This window comes from Callospermophilus lateralis, chromosome 7 (genome assembly GCF_048772815.1).
Source record: "Callospermophilus lateralis isolate mCalLat2 chromosome 7, mCalLat2.hap1, whole genome shotgun sequence".
Classification (NCBI taxonomy): Eukaryota; Metazoa; Chordata; class Mammalia; order Rodentia; family Sciuridae; genus Callospermophilus; species Callospermophilus lateralis.
This window is the reverse complement of record NC_135311.1, coordinates 61,263,187-61,285,987: the sequence shown is the minus strand read 5'-3', so window position 1 is coordinate 61,285,987 and position 22,801 is coordinate 61,263,187. Positions and strand designations below refer to the sequence as shown.

Genomic DNA, 22,801 nt, shown 5'->3' with positions numbered 1-22,801 from the left:
AGAAACCCCAAAACATCCCAAACAGTGACCTGCATGGAGAAGGACAATTTTCTTGAACGCTTATGACAATGTTCTTATCAGTGGTAAGAGATACTTAATATACACTGCCTTCAAATGCCTTTTAGGGGATAGAGATTTTCTGAAAAATAAAGTACTGATTTGGTGTAAGGAACCACACACAGTAAGAAGGCATGTGTGCCAATTTAACCTATTATATAACTTTCAAAAAGTAAAATAAACAATGTGTTTCAAGTTGCCTTTATGAGGGGAAGCCTGGGTCATCCCCCTTCTAACAAGACCTCTTGCTATTCAATTTATAATTGTACCATATTTCTCTTGTTGACATGGTTTCACAGCACTCTTCGTTCCAGGCTAAAGCTTCCTGTCATGACTTTAGGGCATCCTATTTGAAATAACTGGACCTTCTGACCTGGCAATCTGCTAAGACCTTTTTGGATAGCTGAACTGTAGATAAAAATCTTCCAGGGAAGTAGGTGTGGGCAGGATGTGCGGTTTCCCTGCCTCTCATTTGAAGGCTGATTCAGTTAATTTTTCATAAATAGTCTCTTACAGTAAAGTTGCATCCCACAGTGTTTTAAGTGAAATTGGAAATTCCATGCTAACTACTGATCTTCAGTGTGAGCTGAGATGAGAGCACTGTCTTTCTGAATGGCAAAGAAATGCAGAGCAGGTAAACTATGCCCCCTATTGTAACCTAAATCCAGCCCCCTCTACTAGTGTGACCTTGAAAACTTGAACTAGCTATAACAACAACACAGAGTAGAGAATGCACTTGTTTACCAAATAACCTGGAACTGAGCCAGGAAGATTTAATACATGCCTCAGTTGGCTCTGAATGTATGCACAGCAGCCTGAACTGGGGAAAATATTTCTAAACTTTTAGTGATATAACACACAGATTCTTTCTCTGACATTCCAGGCTAGCCACTGTCTGAGTTAACAGTCTGCAAAATATCTGGGGTATATGTTTCTGGAAAAAATCCTTTGTACGATTCTCTCTGGTCTGATCACTATAAACTCTGGCTTCTAGAGTCTCTGTAGTCAGATTACCTGTAGGGCTGGGGAAGCTGTCCCACAGCACTGAACATTAACTGAACTGAACTGAATACAGTTTAATTTCTCTCCTCAACCATCTATACAGGGCCATTTGGGAACAAAGCACAGAGCAGAGAAAGATTCAAGCATGAATCAAATGCACATGTTGTTACTGAAAAATTACTTTCTCTCTAGAAAAATAGAGGCTTATTTTGTCTCAATCCCTGTTTTTCTCTTGTATGATACTCCAGGTCTGTAGGTCAGTGGAAACAGAGACGGCATCTAAGATTTGAGGATTAAAATTAAGTACAATATCTCACCATTTGGCTTATCCATGGCAACTGAATCTAGGTGGCAAAATGCTCTCACCATTCTGAGATGTCTTCTGCTACATTTCTCCAGCTAAAAAGCTAGGAAAAAATCTTGAGGACAGATATGCTTACATTACTTGACTCAGAGAAGTTTTTCTAATAGAATTAGAAATTCTAGATCACCTCAGCATTTTAAGTTTATATCACCTTGGGTGATGATGCCTCTTTTAAGTACAATTCAATCTCTTTATTAATCAATGACCAATTCTTTATTAGATTTATATCATACTCAGACAAAAAAAGACTTAAGAGGAAAAAAATATGAACACAAATATTGTAAGTGAAGGTCTTCTAATGTTTTGCTGCTTTATTAAAGGAGCAGAGCTTATAGGGAGGGGATAAGAATCTGGTTACTGAGGAGCTTCTGTTGTAGAAGACACAGCACCATTAGGAGCACAAAATCTCAGGCAGGACCAGCCACATAATCTGTGAGTCCCATGTTTAAAAATTACTAAGTGGACTGGAGATGTAGGTCAGTGGTACAGTGCTTGCTTGCCTACCATGCAGAAGGCCCTGAGTTCCATCCCAGCACCACAAAATAACAATAAAACTAATTAATGAAAGACAAATTTCTAAGAAATCTAAGAGAGTGGATAGCAGAGTATTAAACCAAGTGTGAGGCCTCTCCAAAGTGTTGGACCCTATGTGATTACATAGGCCACATACCTATGAAACTGACCAAACCAGTCTACCTGGGCTTAAATCCTGGTTTTGCCACTTATTAGGAATGTGATCCTGGAGAAGTCTGTAAAATGGGGAGGATAATAGTCTCTAACTCATCAAGTTTTTATTAGCTTAAGTAAGACAATATCTGAAAAGTGCTTAGAAGAATATCTGGCATATAGCACATACATTATAAATGTATATAGTAAATATAGACGGTAGCAGGACTAAGTACAGTCAAAATGATAGAGAAAGCTATAGTTATAACATTGTGAATTTACTTAAACAGTTTAAACAGTGTTTTGAGTTCAGATTCCTGATAAGTAGAATCATGTTTTTATTATTACAACAATGGTCACCTTTTAATATATTTTAACAATTAAAAAAGAGATTTAAAAAGATACTGTGGATTGAGGCCAACTACTCATAAAATAATACTGAAGAATGAAAAAAAAAAATTGCTGGTTTATGCTCAAGGTTCTGGAAGCCTGTGGAGTGCAAATTGTCATGAAGCCAATTTAATATTACTGCTTCCTTTATGCCGAAAGAACTCACTGGGGACATCGCTGCTTCCATACAGGAAATAAAGTCTGTTGTTTCTGAAAAAAAAAAAAAAAGAAGAAATATCTTTTTCTTTTCTTTATATAATACAGAAATTTTTTTTAAAGCTATAGAACAGGAAATGTTATTAATCATACAAACTATATTTAGATTGAGGGGAAAATATACCACTATAACAGTCAAAAGAAAGCTTGTAGGTAGTATTACATACTTTTATCTAAAATTTACTTGATATGACAGAGGCATAAACTTTTGATGGGTACTATTTATTAATATCTGTCATAAGAGAAGCCTCAGGTTCTTCACTGAATTATCTGTACCTTTTTTACTCATGACCATCAATAATTCTCAGGACTTTCAGAAGACTTTACCATAAACATTTTATAGTAATTATTATTAAATGCAAAATTCTAAAGTAACTTGCCATTTGTCAAACAATTCGCCCCAGGTACACAGATTTGGGATACTTCTCCTTAAGAGTCGGCCACTGAACAATGAAGTGATCTGAGAGATGAAACAGAATCTTCCCAGAGAGGGATAAAGTTTCTACTCGGCAGATGCTCTCGACATAGACGATGATCACTTTCTTCACTCCTAGTATTCCAAGGAGAAGGGCAGATATGCAGATAGGAATACATGTTCCTGGTCCATTACACAACACCTTAAAAAAATGGTGAAAGTCAAATTAAAATACAGAAGACTAATTTAAGTGAGGCATTCTGTATTAAGGATAGTCTAATCTCCAAGGGGATTTATTAGTCCAATAAGTCTTTCCTTGTGAAGAACCAGGATGTAGCAAACTGTGTGTTGAAGCCTCTGCACTGAGGAGCCCTGTGGAGATGTACTGTCTTGTTGTTCCTGCTTACCAACTGTGTGACTGGGGGCAAATAACTTAACCTCTAACTTGTAGCCCAGTGCCTGAGGCTCACTCAGCACTCAGGGGACAGATGCATGTGTTGCTCTTCTCTGCTTCATGGATCTTGAATGTCAAACAAATGTAAAGAAAACAGATATAATAAACAGATTCATTTAGTTTTCTTTCCTGTATTAACTTGATCCTGATAAAGGAGAGAACATCTTTAAGTGACTATGACATAGGATATTTTTGTAGGATGTGAAATCATTTTGGGGTTTCAGCCTACATGGGATATTCAAGAAAAGGCTACCACATGAATTAGACTTTCCCTTGAGAAGATTTAATGTATGCCTGTTATATGGAAGAGTTTTAACATTTTTGGAATACTGCTAATTTTTATAGAAAGCCAATGTTTAAAAAATAGTTAGATAATCTAATAAGGGAAATAAAAATTCAACTCATAGAGCAACTGCAAATAATTTTTATGTCTTTGAGGAAATGAGAGAAAACCTATTTCATAGAATTGCTGGAAAGATAATTTATTACTATTTTCAGAGGAAAAAATTTATACCATATCTTTTTTTTTTCCGATGCCCAAATCTTTTATTGAAAAAAAAAGAGTTAGCATTTGCATATATTTTATACATATACAAATATATAGTATTTGCAAATAACCTATGTATATCCTCCTGTATACTTTATTATTATTATTATTATTATTATTTTTTATTAATTTTTATTGTTGGTTGTTCAAAACATTACATAGTTCTTGATATATCATATTTCACACTTTGATTCAAGTGGGATATGAACTCCCATTTTTACCCCGTATACAGATTGCAGAATCACATCAGTTACACATTCATTGATTTACATATTGCCATACTAGTGTCTGTTGTATTCTGCTGCCTTTCCTGTCCTCTACTATCCCCCCTCCCCCGCTCTTCTCTCTCTACCCCTTCTACTGTAATTCATTTCTCCCCCTTATATTTTTTTCCCCTTTCCCCTCACTTCCTCTTGTATGTAATTTTGTATACCCCTGAGGGTCTCCTTCCTATACCATATCTTAATTATATGTTCCTGAGACTAAATTAGTAAAACCTAATAAAGTATTTTACATCACAAACCATAAAACAGGAGGTTTGTGGTTGTCTGCAACATGCCTATTGAGCATGATCTAAAATGGCACATGATCTTTACAGTACATAGTCCACAAAACTTATCAGACATCAGAGAATCTGACAGTGGGAAGGGTCTTCAGACACAATGTTTAGCCATCCCAGCATTTTAGGGGTTCTCCCAGACTGACCAATGGCAGAGAAACAGACATCCTGACTCCCTGTGAACATGGTCAGAACTATAAAGGTTCGATAAAGGTCATCTGGTCCAGGCTCCACCCTTTCTGGAGGAACCCATTCACACAGCTTTGGGAAGAGACAGTTTCAGGAGGGATCTTTCTATCTTCACTATAAACCCCCTTTCTTTCATGCAGAACATTTATAAAGCCTTTCTCTTGAACTACAGCAACTCAATGCTGCCTTCCAGACATACCTTTAATTTCCCCCATGATTTTTCTTTCTTTCTTCCTCCACCCTCCAACCTTTCCTTTCCTTTCAAGACAGTGTCTTACTAACTTGCCCAGGCTGGTATTGAACTGGCAAGCCTTCTGCCTTAGTCTCCTGAGTAGCTGGGAGTATAGGCAGATGCCACTAAGCCCAGCTATAACCTTTGTTAATAGACTTTCAAGATAAGTCATAGAACAGTTGGGAGAGCAGTGTTAGAGAGCAAACTAGTTCTGTGACTTTGGTCAACAGAAGTAATGACAATCACCAGCATTATTTATAAACAACTCACTATGGTCAGTTACTGTACTAAAACACTTTACATGTATTCTATTTTAATTAATTCTCATGGAAATTATTGAAACATGTTTTATTAGCTCTTTTTTGCAGATGAGGAAAGTGAGGCACACAGAGATTGGGCAAGTTGCTTGATCACATGTTTAGGAGGTGAAGAAGCTACATTGCTTCAGGGCACTTTTTTTTCCTATGTGAATCAGTTATCCTATCTAAAAAACCAAGGTGGGGTGGGACGGGTGGGGAGGACTGAACTAAAATAACTTCCCCGACAGTTTCAGGATTCTATGATTCTATAATTAATTTGCATCTAATTTGTCTTATGTCTCAATTACAAACTTGCTCTAAATTCTTCAAGGCTAGAATTCTGAAAATGAGGACATTCTGGACTATGTAGGTAGTTTGTTTTTAGTGTGAAGCCTATCCAGTGCCTCACAGGATGTTTAGCAGCATCCCTGGCCCTTGTCCACAAGATTCCAGTAGTCGAGACAATCAAGAATTACTCCAAACACTGCCAAATGTCTCTGGTTAACAACCACTGTATTAATGTATTTCCTAATCCTTGGATTATTTGTGTTGCTCTTCTCAATCTTCTTTTTAATAGCACAGAACAAAATAAAAACTACAGTTAAATAAGAATATAAGGACTGCTTGTTGAATCTTGAATGCCACAAAAATATTTTCATATTTACTGCTTTTTAAAAATGTATATATCCATATGTGTTCACTTCAACAACGGGTTGACCCCCTATACACAAGCTATATACACACTGATGGAGATGATGGTACACGATTGGGTATTGGTGGGAGACACATGAACAACCTGGGACAGAACAAAAGTAGAAACTGTTAAGGTAAAAGTAGAAATTAAAAATAACTTTTCTTGTTTATCTCAGTTGTATGTTTCCATATTTTGAGGCACCTTACTATGAAAGTCCCGGGAATGGAACCACCATTTGACCCAGCTATTCCCCTTCTCGGTCTAGTCCCTAAAGACCTAAATAGAGTATGCTACAGGGAAACTGCTACATCGATGTTCATAGCAGCACAATTCACAATAGCAAGACTGTGGAACCAACCTAGATGCCCTTCAATAGACGAATGGATAAAAAAAAAATGTGGCATTTATACACAATGGAGTATTACTCTGCATTAAAAAATGACAAAATCATAGAATTTGGAGGGAAATGGATGGCATTAGAGCAGATTATGCTAAGTGAAGCCAGCCAATCCCTTAAAAACAAATGCCAAATGTCTTCTTTGATATAAGGAGAGTAACTAAGAACAGAGTAGGGACGAAGAGCATGAGAAGAAGATTAACATTAAACAGGGACGAGAGGTGGGAGGGAAAGGGAGGGAGAAGGGAAATTGCATGGAAATGGAAGGAGACCCTCAGGGTTATACAAAATTACATACAAGAGGTAGCGAGGGGAAAGGGAAAAATAATACAAGGGGGAGATATGAACTGCAGTAGAGGGGGTAGAGAGAGAAGAGGGGAGGGGAGGGGAGGGGAGGGGGATAGTAAAGGATAGGAAAGGCAGCAGAATACAACAGACACTAGTATGGCAATATATAAATCAATGGAAGTGTAACTGATGTGATTCTGCAATTTGTATATGGGGTAAAAATGGGAGTTCATAACCCACTTGAATCAAAGTGTGAAATATGATATATCAAGAACTATGTAATGTTTTGAACAACCAACAATAAAAAAAAATAAAAAAAATGGATTAATTGTCACTATCAAAAAAAAAAAAAAAAAAAAGAAAGCCCCAGCTACGATAAAACCACAGAATCACAAACCAAGAATTGAAAAAAAAGGGGCGGGTGGATGTGTATGTAGTTCAGTAGTAGAACACTTGTCTAGCATGTACTGCATGATCCTCAGCACTATCAGAAAGAAAAAAAGCCAACTAATCTTAAGGAAAACCACTTTTAATCAAGCACAGATTTTAACTCTGAGTTGCAGAAAGCAAATTAAATAAAAAAATGTGGGTTGTGAAGTTTTTGTTATTCAAAGAAACATACCAGAGCAACTTAGTCCAAGTATTGAACAAAAATGTTCATTGAGACAGCCTGGATAAAGATGATGTTAAACAACATTAAGGTTGGATATGTCTCTTTAATTTTAATAAACAAAACAAAGCAATTTTTCTTCATATTTTCATTTCTGAAGACATATATTCTTAATGAATACAGGACCACTGCCCTGGCCATCTCTCTTCCTCATTACTCTGTAAGCTACTTATAGATAGGGTCCATTTCTAGAACAATCTATACTCTGCATGTAGAACAAAATAGGCTGGAAAAAAAAAAGTGAAGGATAGAAAAGAGCAAGTGGGTAACGAAACAGTGGATCTTTCTTTGTCTATCCTATATGGAATCCAACACCATCCCCCCTTTGATAGACCATTTGAAACTCTATCATATATACTTAACATAAACACCTGACTGCCATAATGTCTGTTAACTCACAGTTTTTATTTATTCCTTCAATCATCTTACATCTGTACACCTTTTTCTTACGAGAACCACTACATCCCTTGCTCCCAATTAAGGTGTTCGAATCCTCATCTGACCAATATGAGAGGACATATGACTCCTGTCTGACCAATCACAGCATCAAAAGTCTCCAGTTCAGGGAAGAGTACATAATCCAGTCAGAAACCCATACACTTAGTAGGCCATTTGCTGGGGCTTCTGAGAGAGAAGCACCTTTTCTACGGTCTGGAACTCAGGAGGATGTGGACCTGGCACTGTTAACATTTTGCTTGTGACTATGTGGAGAGCTTGAAAATGAAGCCATTACAAAGCAGAGAGCAGAGAGATGAAGACAGGCCATGTCTGAAAGGCAGTATTTAAGATCCATGAACCCAGCTGTACTTGAAGGAAACCAGATCTCTCTGCAGACTTGTCAGGTATGTGAGGGAATACATTCCATTTTTGCTTAAGCCATTCTGAATCAGGATTTCTGTCACTGGCACTAAAGAGTATACTTATTGACACAGTCCTTTGTCTACCTCTGACTAGCATCTGACCATCCGTGACACTAATCAGTAGGTATTCAATATGTATCTGTTGGATGAATTGTCAATCAATCAATAAACTTTTCCCAGAGCGGGAAGTCTAAGAGATGTACTAAAGATAAAGTAAGTCATGGGTCTAGAAAACAGGAGAACAGGGGTTACATATTACAAACAGGAAGTCAGGGTTGTAGATGAAGACAGATCAAGGATTAAGAACATTTATAACAGGACTGCTGTTCTATAGATTTGGGTCACCACAGGTCAAGTCCCATTGGCTGAAACATTTGCATGTATGAAAAGACATATTTAACTTGAATAGTCTGAACTAAATTCCTTATCCAGTAGAACCACCTCTGCCCCCTACAGAATCTGGGCCAAGACTTTTGAGATCTGAGTTGGTTATAGGTCAGAGATCATGTACTTGAAGATGAGCCAAGAGAAAACATGGGAAGGTGAGGCTAATAGCCATACAGAGCAAAACTAAAAAAAAACTGGATAAAAGTAATACAATCATCCATTTTGGTCTCTTTATCTTCCAGCCATATGTTTTCCCTGGTTGATCAACTCCAAGTGATACTTGTATGAAAAATGATAAAAGGCACTTGATTTCCAAGAACAATATTTTCTGAATTTCCACAGATGGTGGAGGACTGAAGGATTCAGGAGCTTTCTCAGTTCCTTATCTGCGGTGCCTTTGTAGTGTACTTCTCAGCCTGTAACCAAATAGCCTTGAAAGTCTATGACCATAACATGACGAACAAGCCTGATCTTGTTAATTTCAAACAGGCTATTTTGCCCTTATATGGGAAACAGGGCCCATATTAAGTTGGTAGTTCATTTTCTTATCCTGAAGTTCTATCATAAAAAATAAATACATAAATAAAATAAAAACTTAAAACTTTTTTGTCAGAAGAGTCAGCACAGTGACTCTGGAGACTGAAGTGGGAGTATCACAAGTTTGAGACTAGCCTCAACAATTAAGTGAGGGCTCAGTGGTAAAGTACTCCTGGATTCAATCCCCAGTTCCAAAAAATAAAATTAGACCATGCCTGCTTAGCATTATTGTTAAAGACCATTGTCAGGCAAACCATTGTTTTCTGAACCTTCTACTTTCAGTTGAGGAAACTCAATCTTTCAGTTTTCCTGTTCTCTGAACCAAATGGTCCAAGTGACGATTTCCTGCCTTTTGGGTCTTTTTTGTTTGTTTTCATTGTATTTTCAAGCCACTAAAATGTTTTCACCAAGGTCTTTGAACCCTACAAATCCAGTATTTTTTCCTTTTGTTTTCTTCACACTCTATATTAAGCAGAGCTCTCAGAAGCAGAGATCCAAAGCTAGATGCAGTCTCAAAGAATCATATAGTTCAATCTACTCCCTTTAGCTTAAGGAGGAAGGAAAGAGATTGACATTTACTGGGCACCACTACTTGCTAGGCACAGAGCCTAAAGTGAGGCATTTTGCATAATTATAGTAGTTTCTCTTTTATCTGTGGGTACATGTTCCAAGACATCCAGTGGATGCTAGAAACCACAGAAAGTAATGAACTCTCTATATGCTATGCTTTTCCTATATACACATAACACATGACAAAGTTTAATTTATAAATTAGGCACAGTAAGAGGTTACCAACAACTAATAATAAAATAGAACAATTATAGCAATATACGGTAGACCTTAGCAACCCCAGAACAAAAGTTTTTTCCTTTTTTTTATTAAGTCAAACTTTTACCTTTTTACTCAAAGGAAACACTTTATGGCTTCTCTTTGGCATATCAAAAATATTAGCTTCATAGCTCATGAGATTCGGGGCCAAAATTAAGAAAAATAAGTGTTATTTTAACACACACACTATAATATTATAACAGTAACTGTGATAACAAAGGGGGCCACTAAGTCATTATTGGGGGAAGTGTATACAGCATGGATACACTGGAACAAAGGGATGATTCAAGTCCTGGGCAGGACAGAAGGGGATAATGCAAGATTTGATCATGTTACTCATAACAGTACACAACTTAAAACTTATGGATTATTTCTGGAATTTTCCATTTAGTATTTTCAGACGCAGTTGACCACAAGTAACTGAAATTGCAGAAAGTGAAACCTCAGATGAGTGGGTGGGGAGGCTTCACCACATCTCATTTAAACCCTACAATAGTCTTGTGAGGTAGATATTGCTAAAATCATTTTTTAGACACAGAGACTAAGGCACAGAGAAATTAAGTCATCTATGCAAAATCACATAGCTGGTTAGTGAGTTAGCTGATACTCAAACCCAAGCTTTTTTCAGGGTTCTCCTCTATACCACACTGGCTCACCAACCATCCTGTGTTAGTGGATAGAGGTTTAAGCCAAAGAGTCTCCAGGGCAGATAATGACACAGAAAATTTAATTGAAGTTTACATCATGGCAATTGCTGTTAACATTTTATAGTTTTGATAGAGAACTCAGTGGCAGATTGTCACATGCTATTGGACTAGGAAAGCTTTTCCAAAAATAGTGAAATAGTTAACATTTTCAAAAGAATAGGGAATATCCTTTCTAAACAGGAAGAATTGGCTTAAATTCAAAGTGATTATATAACTGACTTCTGTCAAAGAACTTTCTTAAGTAGGAAAGTGATATTTTCCCCTGTGACCCTTCTTAAATTTAAAAAAAATATTCATTAGTACATTACATTTATATATATCAGTAGGGTTCATTTGACATACTCAAAAATGCATATAGCATAGTTTGTTCCATTTCAATCCCCAGTATGTCCTCTTTCCCTCCCTTCCTCCCTCTCCCGATCCTTTCCTTACTTTTTGTACCTGTTATATTTCTATCTTGTTGAAAGCTGCTGGTCTGCAGCTTTCCTTGAACATTTTATGTGCAGACTATTTTTGACTATAAAAAGGTTCAATCATTTTTATAGAAGATTATCTAATTCCTTAATTATGAATCAGATATATAAGGCCATTTGAGAGATTCTGGTTGCATGACGGGAGGAGGGTGAGAGGGAAGGAGGGAGGGGGAGAGTGAAGGGGGAGGGGGATATGGAAAGGGGGGAAGGGAAGGGGGAGGGGGAGAGGGAAGGGGGAAAGGGGGAGGGGGAGGAGAGAGGGGAAGGGGGAGAGGGAAAGAGGGAATAGGGAGAGACGGGGGAGGGGAGGGGAAGGAAAGGGAGAGGCAGAGAAATATAGAGTGAAAGGCAGATACATACATGTACTTAAAGACAGAAATATAAATATACAGGTATAGAAAAAGATAAGTACATATACTTAAAGACAATGAAACAGAGGCAAGAAGACAGAATTTGACAAACTGAGATGCATTAATTAGCTGTGTTCCTGGTATGGTCAAAGAACATGTACTTTGGAGCCAATTTTGCATTCCACATCTTGAATAAGCTGCTAAGGTCCTCCAGAAAACATGTGCTTTATTCTGTGCACTCAAGCTTTCAAAGGTTGTTTTCCTTTAATTGTCCACCACATTTTTCCAAATTCCTAGTACTCAGACCATTAGTAAGTTTCAGAAGTAGAAAATACTGCTTGCCAAAATTAGGAGTTTCTTCAAGGTTCTTATTAAACTTAGCTGATTTATGTTAAGTATGCTTGGCTGCACTGATGACTCCCCTACTACTGTGGCCTCAAAAGACAAGCAGCACTGGTAGGATCTGGGGGACACAATGAGTTTATCCCAATTTTACTCAGAGAGGATACCACTGAAACCACCAAGTAGAGAAGTGACTCTAGATAGTGTTTCTCAGGATTTTACATCACTTTCATTCAGGGGTGCTTATCAAAAATATTGTTCTAGGGGCTTTGGCTGTAGTTCAGTGGCAGAGCGCTTGCCTTGCACGTGTGAGGCACTGGGTTCGATCCTCAGCACCACATAAAAATAAACAAATAAAATAAAGGCATGCTGTCCACCTATAAGTACAAAAACAAATAAAAAAGTATTGTTCTAAATCAGAATTCCTGAGTCTAGAGCCTAGGAATGTGCATCTTAAACAAGATCCCAGATGATTCTGATACACAGTACCACTTGAACACCTCTGTTCTCTATTACAGGAAGTGGCCAGCAATCTTTAGGCATGCCATTCCAGTCTGTTTTTATTCCTGCAAAAGGAGACTGTGTATGCTAAGGAGGAAAGCAACAGTGAGGAGTAAAAGTACTGGTGAGCCATGCTCTTGACTTGATCAAAACCACTTTGGGGACAAGCAGTCCAGCTGAGCAACTCTTGAGGGGCTAACATTAAGTGAGTCCAAGATTCCCAGTACCAGAGAGAACTGCCAGATATTGGGAAGCTCAGCCAGAGCACCTCTCCCTCTGTTAAGACTTCCACTTCTCTCTTAGAAAGCAAGTATTCCTGGGAGAAGTCCTATCTTTAGGACTAACAGCTCCTTAATTATCTGCTAATGACTTTTTTAAAAGAGAAGCTGGGCAACCTACTATTGGGTGTGTTAACTCAATAACACACAACCTGTGTGTGTTAACTCTCTTTTCTTCCCACTTGGAAAAATCCTACTCTTTTACATTCAAAAAACAAAACAACAAAAACAAAGAGGAGCAGCTGATGGCATTCACAGAATTTGGGCATAACACAGAGAAGGCACATGACGGGTGGAGACAGGAAGACATTAATATATGCCACTCAAAGTCACTCAAAGTCAAGGTGTCCCATCCTTGCTAAAAGAGCAAGAAGGGAATGGTTTGCTGCTCATGCTTGGTATCACACACTACCGGGATTTTAGGGAGGTAATGGCTGGGTAAGCAGGGCCTCATTGACAGGGCTCAGTCTGTAAGTAGCAGTGGACTGAAGCCTCTGCCAGAGTAGTCTTAAAACAGGTGCAACAGGTTTTAATCCAATAGGTAATTCAGGAAATATCTTGTCTGACCAAGATAGTTAAGGAAAAGATTCTCAGTCACTGTAGTGAGAATACTAAACTTCCAGGTTTTCAAGTTCAATTACTGAACCTCCTGTCTCTTGGAAACAATAGCTTCTGCCTAATTGCAATCAAGATGGAATATCTAAGGTATTGATAGACCAAGGAAAAGACAGTGGTGAGAACATGGACTCTGAGCCAGAATTCCTGGGATGGATTCCTGGTTTCATTGCTTCCTGTGTGACACTGGCTAGTTATTTTACCTCTCTGTGCCTGTTTCCTCATCTGGAAAATGAGTTCTTGAGTGGTGCCTCCCCATGGAGGGAGGTAACATCTGCAAAGCACGTGGATCACAGCCAGTTCCAAATGTATATTTGCTACTATTATTCTTAGTTTCTCTGTTTTAGGGCTGCCTCATGACAAAACCAAAAGATGGTTCTGAGAGTTGAATTGGGAACAGAATCTTTGTAGCTTATGTATGGCTGATGTTCTTTCAAGAATGACAGTGGCTCTTTTGATTAAACTGCAGTCTTCCTTTCTCTTGTAAATCCTGCTGAGGGTACTGCTGCTGGGCCACATTCCAGGCATCTTCTATTGGGGCAGAAGGTTCTCAGGTTCTCTTTTGATGGTCTTTTAAGGGAAAAAGAGGTGGGGATTAGAGAATAAGCCCCTATTTTGTACAGTTCAGCCAAAAATCATATAATGCATGCCAAATTATTTACTGGTAGAACTTCTCAGGGCAAGATTTAAAATAAAATTCTGTTAAAGAATTTGGACAGCCCATTGTAGGGTATAAAATGGAATTATCTCAACCAGAATTAAATCACACTTCCTGAGTCTGACAGTGTTTCCAGGGAGAGTAAGTGTCATGCCGGCTTCAATGCCACGCAGCCATTGTTGCTCATGACTCCTACCTCCACTGGCCGTCTAACCCCATTCAGCATTCTCTACCAGCCCACCATGGTATGAGTCTTTGAAACTGAGAGCTGGGTCTGAAAACAAAACCAGGCCCCTTTTGGTTGGGGGAAATGTTGACAGTTGGAAGGCATGAAAGGGAACAGAAAGGAAGGTATTCACAAGTTTGACAGACACTAACTTAAATGTTAATGATAAGCAAGTGTGTTAAAATCCAAGATGTAATTCTAAAAACCACCACCACCTCATTACTCTGGGTTGTCTCATGTCCATGTCTTTATTATGAAATTTATTCATGAATTCAGTGGTCATATCCTGAGTGGGACAGCATAGTATAATTATCAGACTTTGTTACTACAGTCTCAGGTTTTCTGGGTTTGAATCTAGTCTCTGATGCCTAGCTAACAAACTTTGGGCAAATCAATCTTCTTTCTTATGCCTCAGTTTTCTTATTTGCAAAATGGGGATAAAAATGGCAGGTAACTAACTTATAGAGTTGCTAAATAAATTAGTATATATAAGGTATTACAGTGGTACTTGGCATTTTTCTTGGCATTAAGACCTGGGAAGATGAGTTAAGTTACCAGGAGGCTTACAATCCAGCAATGTGGTACTGCATTCAGCCCTTATCATGTGCTTTGTACAAAAACAGGTGCCAAAAAAGTTTCAAGGGAAGCCTGTAGAAATTGTTCCTTCACTGTTAAATGTCCAAAAGTGCTAAGCATTTTAATATCACAATAGCTCAGAAAACACTTGGTTTTATACAAATATGAACAAAAGCTTTTATAATATTCCTCTACTTATATACTCACTCATCAATTCTGAGAGTCTCTAAAAACTATGAAATAGAGGGAAATGCTTCAGTCTTTAAACAGGAAAAAAAATAGGCTTTCCTTGTTTCATGTAATCGTTTATAAAAACTTAAAAAGCATGTGCTAACCATTGATGTACCCAATAATGCTCTGCTATGAGGGGCATAGAGTGCTAAGTCCAATAAACGAAACTTTTGGATAATATATAGATAGGAAAGGATGAACAAAGAAAAGCATAGGTATTCTAAAGCCATAAAATCTGTCCCATTTTTTTCCCTTCCACTCTCCAAAAGAGTATTCACCAGCCTTCTTGTTCACTGTTTTTAGACCCTTGATTTAAAATCTGAAAGTTCTTATAATATCCTATAAAGACAGACTACAAAGAGAGAACTCATTCCAGGGATCAAATTTCCTCTGTCCCAGGTAATTTAAGGCCAAAGAAGGATGCAATTTTAAAAAGTCAAAGAAAATAAAGACATAGACCAAAACATAAGCATCTAATTAAGTATACACTTTTGTTAGATTTTTCTTTGTAGGGGGGACAAAAAATGGGGCTTCATGTACTTTATTTGAATGATTATACATAATTATGTATAAGACAGAAGAGTCTACACAACACACTGATATTCTTGAAAACATGTGGCCCCCAAATGTCCCCAACACATTGGCTTACTTCTTCCGCCCCCTCCTCCCTCCTCTCTCTCTCTCCCCATCTATTCCTCTCTCTCTTTCTTTCTTTCAATGAAAGACAAAACTCTGGGTAATGCCATTCCAGGAACTTCACCTTGCCAGGGGATTTCCTCTTCAGCTCCCTGTGGGGAAGTCCAGCTCCTCTTACTGCCCAAATACATCTCTCCTTTTTTTAAAAAAATATTTTTTTTAGCTGTTGATGAACCTTGGTTTAATTAATTTATTTATATGTAGTGCTGAGAATTGAACTCAGTGCCTCACATATGCGAGGCAAGTGCTCTATCACTGAGTTGCAACCCCAGCCTCTCAATCTTGCCTTTGACTCCAACTGTCATGCCCAGGCTGGGTTCTCTATGGCAACTCTCTAATCCTGCAGGCAAAGGGCCTCTGGCAGCATTGTCATTGGAAATCTTATTATTCTAACTCTAGAAATAGGCCTCCTATCTGATTTCCTCTTTTCCTTTCTCACCCAGACTCTACCCATCTTATTCTGAAAATCTCCTCAAAATGGGCCCTACTCTTGAATCTCCACTGCCTATTCTTGGTGTGGAACCATTTTCCCTCTCATCTGGCTCACCCAGAACTCTTAGGAGCTTTCCTAGCTTCCTCCTCTCCTCTGTTTCACTCTCCACAGTGCTGCTACAAGACTTTTTCTTAAAATGCATATCTGGTCATGTCATCATTTATCTTTTTTCTTTTTCTATTTAAAATGTATTTATCTGAAAGTAATTGAACTTACAGAAAAGTTGCATAGATGGGAAAACCAGATTTATCTATTTTAACATTTTGATCTATTTGCAGTATCCTCTCTCCCCACACAAACAAAAAAATACAATCAAACCTGAAAATCTGATATACATCATGTGCTTTTTCCTTGAATATTTTATTACATATTGAGAAAATTCTCTTAATACTCAATTATCAATGTTAAATTATTATTAAATTTAACATCAGCACAAAGCTTTTAACTAATTTCTCATCCATGTTCCATTTTTGTCAATTTATCTAGTAGTATCTTCTGGCTTTCATTTTTATTTTAACTCTCCATTACAGAACCTAATCTAGCATCTGTTAGTTAGCATGTATCTTTATTCTCCTTTAACCTGGAAGTTTCTCAACCTATTTTTTTATATGGCAATCTCTTTTTCATTTGTTATTTATTTAAAGAATAAAAAAAATGGTGCATCATTTATTTTTAGTGGATTCTCGCTGTCTCCGAAATAAGGCTTAAATACCCTGGATTAAAAGTTGTTGTTTTTTTTTTTTCCCCCTAAAATTCACTATCTATACTGTTGTTCTTCATAACTGTAGTTTCAGGCTCACCTGAATTATTTTCTGTGTGATGAAGAAACTCGTAAGTATTGTTTCAATTAATACAACAACAATAAATGTAAGGAACCAAGAAATACATTCTCATAATATATTTGTAGCTATGTATTTTTGGTGACCATTCAAGTATAACCAGTTTTGTAGTTCCAAAGCAGACTAAATTGTTTAAAATGCTTTCTTGGTCCAAATTAATGAGTTTTGAAACACATAAGCCAGGATTATCTACGAGTTGGCAAGTATGAATTAATTCAATCCATGCTTACTGGAAATCAAAAGCTTTAGGCCCAGTATTCTCACATTCAAAACAAAACAAAACTGGAGTGAGGAGGGAGAAAATAGAGCCAATTCGGGGGTTCAGAAAGAGAAGAAAGGCAAAAAGAGATAACAGGCTGATTGAATGGTCAATTCTTGCTTAGCCTAATCCTGATTAAAGAATAGTAGTTAATACACAAGCATTTTTTAAAAAATTGATACATTATATATAATAGTGGGATTCATTATGCCATATTTGTACATGCACAGAATATAATTTAATCAATCTCATTCCCCTTTTCCTTTCCTTCCCTATCTGCTTTCTCTACTCTACTAATCTCCCTTTTATTATTGCTATTTTTAGTGTATTATAATTATATATATGTATATGATTAACTGTGGTACATTCATGAATAAACATAGATAGCACAATATCATAGATTTCATTTCCCAGTACTTCCCCCACTCCCTTCCCACAACCCACTTCTAATACTCTACTGGTCTTCCTTATATTTCTGGGAGACTCTTCCCACTTCCCATCTTTTTTTTTTCTTTCTTTCTAGCTTCTGCACATAAAATAAAACATTAGACCCTTGATATTCTGAGTCTGGCTTATTTAATTTGGCATGATGTTCTCCAATTGCATCCATTTATCTCTAAATGACACAATATCATTCTTCTTTATGGCTGAGTAAAACTCCATTGTGTATGTATGTCATATTTTCTGTATCTATTCATCTGTGGACAACTAGGCTGGTTCCATATCTTGGCTATTGTGAACTGCACTGCTATAATCACTGGTATGCATATATCATTATAGTATGCTTTTAGTTCTTTTGGATAAATACCAAGGAATGACATAGCTGGGAATTGTGGTTGCATTCCTGATCTTTTGAGGAAACTCCATATTGCTTTCCAAAGTGATTGTGCTAATACACATTCCCACCAACAATGCACAAGTGTACCTCCCCCTTCATTCTTTCCAGCCATTAATTTTTTTAAATATTTATTTATTTTTTTTTTAGTTTTCGGCGGACACAACATCTTTGTTTGTATGTGGTGCTGAGGATCGAACCCGGGCCGCACGCATGCCAGGCGAGCGCGCTACAGCTTGAGCCACATTCCCAGCCCCAGCAGCCATTAATTTTTATTTGTATTCTTGATGATTGTCATTCTAACTGGAATTAGGTGAAATCTCAATGTAGTTTTGAATTGCATTCTCCTGATTAATAAGGATGTTGAACATTTTTTTTTTCAAATATTTGTTGGTTTGTTGTATTCCTCCTTTTGAGAAGTGTCTATTTAGATATTTTGCTCATTTATTGACTGGGCTATTAAGTCTTTGGTGCTGTTTTGAGTTCTTTATATATTCTGGATATTAATCCCCTGTTGGAAGAGTAGCTGGCAGATTTTCCCCCATTTTGTAGGGCTCTCTCTTCATTCTTGTTTCCTTTGTTGTGGAGAAGCTTTTTAAAATGTCATCCTACTTATTGATTCTTAATTTAATTTCTTGAGCTTTAGGAGTCTTAATGAGGAAATCAGTGCCTACACCAATATGTTGGCATATTGCCCCTAAATTTTCTTCTAGCACTTAAACTTTCTGGTTTAATTCCTAGGTCTTTAATCCATTTTGAGTTGATTTTTGTGCACGGGAAGGGGGGGGGTGTCTATTTTCATTCTTCTATTTATGGATATTTAGTTTTCTCAGGACTTATTAAAATGACTATCTTTTCTTCAACATATGTTTATGGCACCTTTTTTGAGGATCAGATGACTGTATCTATGTGGATTCATCTTTCTGTGTTCTATTTCAATGGCTTTCATATCTGTTTTTATGCCAATACCATGTTGTGCTTGTTACTATAGCTCTGTAGTCTAATTTGAGATTGGGTATTGGGATGCCTCTAGCATCACTCTTATTGCTCAGGATTGCTGAAATTATTCTAGATCTTTGCTTCTGGAAATATGGCCTTTGGACAATATCATTCTGCCAATCCATAAATGTGGAAGGTCTTTCTATCTTCTAAATTCTTAAATTTCTTTCTTCAGTGTTCTATAATTTTTATTTCAGAGGTCTTTCATGAGTTAGATTTATTCCCAAGTACTATATTTTATTTTTTAAGCTACTATGAATAAACTAGTTTTCTTGATTTCCTTCTCAGCAGATTAATTACTGAAGTATAGGATTTATGTATGTTAATCTTGTATTCTGCAACTTTGCTGGATTTGCTTATCAGATCTAGAAGTCTTCTGGTGAATTTTTTTTGAGTTTTCTAAGTATATGATCATGTCACCAGCAAACAAATAGTTTGATTTCTTCTTTTCATATTTATATCCCTTTAATTTCCATTTCTTGTCTGATAGTTCTGGCTAGGGTTTCAAGAACTCTATTGAATAGGAGTAACACTCATGTTTTTTATATTTATTGCTTTATAGCCACAATAGGATGTAGCAATAATTATCCATACTTTCCAGTGTGGGAGTAGACTAGCCATATTTATTTTGCTTTCTGTAGTAATTATTAGATATGTTTAACACTTAAGAGTTCCTGTTTCCCTGAAAGATAAAGACTTTCAAGGTCCCAAGAGGTTACCCCATATTGATTTAAGATTTCTCACTCTGTCTTTCTCTAGGGAAAAGCATAGCTTGTCTGATTAGAGAGTTTAAAAAAATGGGTTGAGGTTACCCAGTTCAGCTAGCCCCCACTAATTTTTTCCACATTTTTTCCCTCTTAATTCAGCCTGTTTTCAGCATGCATCCATTCTTTACATCCTGACTGGAATGCTGAACAGAGAAGAACAGGGGCAGACCTGCAGTCTAATTTAGGAGAGAAGTATTAGTAAGTCCATGATGTCTGCACATATAAGCTGTGTCCTCCAATCTGGCTTTTATGAATTGATAAAGCTAATAAATTGATTTCTATCTTTTATTTCTGAATTTGTTGTGAATATGGAGGGGAAGACAGAGGGTTAATAAGCTTTCTAAAAGTCAAATAGAATGCATACATATAGATATTCAATAAACATTTGTTAAATGAATGAATTAATTTGTCCAAGGCCACATAGTTAATAAGTAACAGAGTAGGGAGTTGGATCCATGTGTAACAGAAAAGTCCATGGCTTTCTAAAATTCCATTTGAGTGCTTTGTCTATGATGTTCTATTTCTAGGATTCAATTCATGCTTCAACATGGCTGCCAGAAAATTGGAGACAATGGTTGATGTTGGTATTAACTACCTTAAAAACACATGTATGCCTAAGAACTTGGCTGATAATCTGTCTACAACAGTGATGAGGGATGAGTTTAGCATGTCTTCTTGTCAGCTATATCATGAACCACTACTGACTATGCTGTAGGTTCATGAGGAGGGAATTAGATGTGGGGAAGTAGTGGAAGTGGCTCTACAGCAGCATGCAACAAATGGGGAAGAGAAAGGCAGGCAGCCCAGCAAGAAGCTGTGTGAGCACCAAAGGAGTGGGACAAGGGACTGAGGACCAAGGAAAAGTGGATGAGGAGCCAAAAGGGAATTTCCAGGGTTGTGGGGCAGGAATAAGGTGGGTGAAGGATGAGCAAACAGAAAAATCTCAGGAAGTTAAAGAGAGAGAAAAAAAAGTATGTCTCAACAAAGAATTAAAAGAAGAGACAGGTAAACAAACAAACAAACAAACAACCCCCCCCCCCAAAAAAAAAAAAAAAAAACAGGAGTAAGTTACTTGCTATGAAAATTGTCACAAACTATTTTCTATGTTATGCAAAATGATGAAAAGCGAGAGCCAGCCTGTGTGCCAGTAATGTTCAGAAATTCAGAAATAAACACCCTGGTTGAAAAACAGTTTGGGGAGGCAGAAGACCAGTTTCTTCCTGAAGGCAAAAGTGAAATTAAAGTAATGGCAGAATCTATTACTCTTTCCTCAACCCCAGTTACAAAAAAGGGGAAAGCTTTTTGGCTGGAAATCATGGAGGAGCTCAGCAGGATCCTGTTCCAACTGAGCTCATATAGTTGCTTTTTAAGAGTATCTGGTAGAACTCAGGATTTTGTGTTCACAAACACCACATAAAAACAGAATCATCTTTGCCTTCCAAGCAGTTTTTCCGCCCTACATAAAGGCTGGGCTTAGTTTTTTTTTTTTTCCCCCTTCACTAGAGTGGCACACAAAGAATTCTCTGACACACTGCACCCACTGCAGATGAAAGCGCTTAAGTGTGAGTGAAAGCAACAATGTTTAGAGTGACATTTACTAGCTGAAAACAGTGAAATCAGAGCGTTCCAGTTCACGGAGATTAAATGTCAGGCTTTAAAGATTCAGCAAAGTATTAACTATGGAAGTTTTAAAAATTTAGGATTCAGTTTTATATTGCAAACAGCACTAAAACATAAAAGACTTTTTTAAAGCAAGGAGACAACTGAAACAGGATGAATAAGAATATATATTTATCAGCTAAAAGTGACTGAACTGTAGGACAGTTACTGAGGTTACTCAATAACACTAGAGGTGCTTGCTATTCTTCACCACTCCAGATGGAAGAAGAGAAAGAAGCAATCCTCACACGTCACATTTTGGAAGACAAAAGTCAAAATCTAAAACACAGATGTTTCCAGACATATAATTTTCCACAGTGGACATGAACTTTAAAGGTATTTTTTTTTTTAACTTTTTTTAACATTATAGTTTCAGAATAAATGCCTTTTAATGTACCAAAGTTAAGAGGCAAAATACATCATTTTTTTCCTTTGAAGAATATTTTTCATGGATACATTTACTTTTGACAAAACTCACTATAATTTCCAAACAAAACATCCAATTCTGTGACTAAGTCGAAAAATCTTAGAACTTGACAATATTCCTTCCTTCACCATCATCTAGTATTGTACTTTCTCTATTATGCTTACCATGGGGTGTTGGATAGATACAAAGCTAATGACGATGATTAACATTTCAAACTTTGCTTTAAACATCTTATAAGCAACATACTTATTCCTCAATATCTTTATGAGGTCGTTACTATTATCCCCACTTTACAGATAATAAAATGGGTGCCTCAAGAGATTAAGGACTTTACCCAAGACCACAGGACTACTGAATTATGTGGAATTTAAATTCTAGCCATTGAATCCAAAGCCTGAATAACTACCTTCTATTTGAAAAACTCTCAGTCTAACAGAGACCATAGTTTAACTAAAGAAATGCCTCGACCAAGATATGAACAGAGAGATGCACTGAAGTAACTCAGGCCTGGGAAATTCTCATAAAGGAGATAGTTAAGCCAGGTTTCCATGCATGTAAAAAAAAAAAAAAAGGCAACCGTTGCTCTGTGCAAAGAAAGCTGCATGTACCAAAGTTTGCAATTCAGAGTTGAGTGTGGTTTTGAAAGGAAGAAGGGAGACAAGAACAGTAAAGACAACTCAAGTGAGATAAAAAGGAAGGTTGGAGCAGAGAAATGGAGAAGGCAGAGTCAAGAAAGGTTTCTAAGCCAGAGGCAAAATGGTCCGATGACCTATTGGTCATAGGCGGTGAAGGAGTTGAATCCATAGTTGCTATATTTTT

At 37.1% G+C, this 22,801-nt stretch overlaps 1 protein-coding gene across 1 annotated transcript in view; it reads right to left on the bottom strand.

Annotated features, from left to right (window-relative positions):
- Window positions 1-3,075: 3,075 nt before the first annotated feature.
- The window catches only part of Alg14 (ALG14 UDP-N-acetylglucosaminyltransferase subunit), an 88,130-nt gene continuing 68,404 nt past the window's right edge, over window positions 3,076-22,801 (bottom strand). The window contains exon 4 of the mRNA XM_076861781.1: window positions 3,076-3,312. Coding sequence (XP_076717896.1) covers window positions 3,082-3,312 — 231 coding nt within the window. The 3' untranslated portion in view covers window positions 3,076-3,081. The remainder of the gene's footprint in view (window positions 3,313-22,801) is intronic.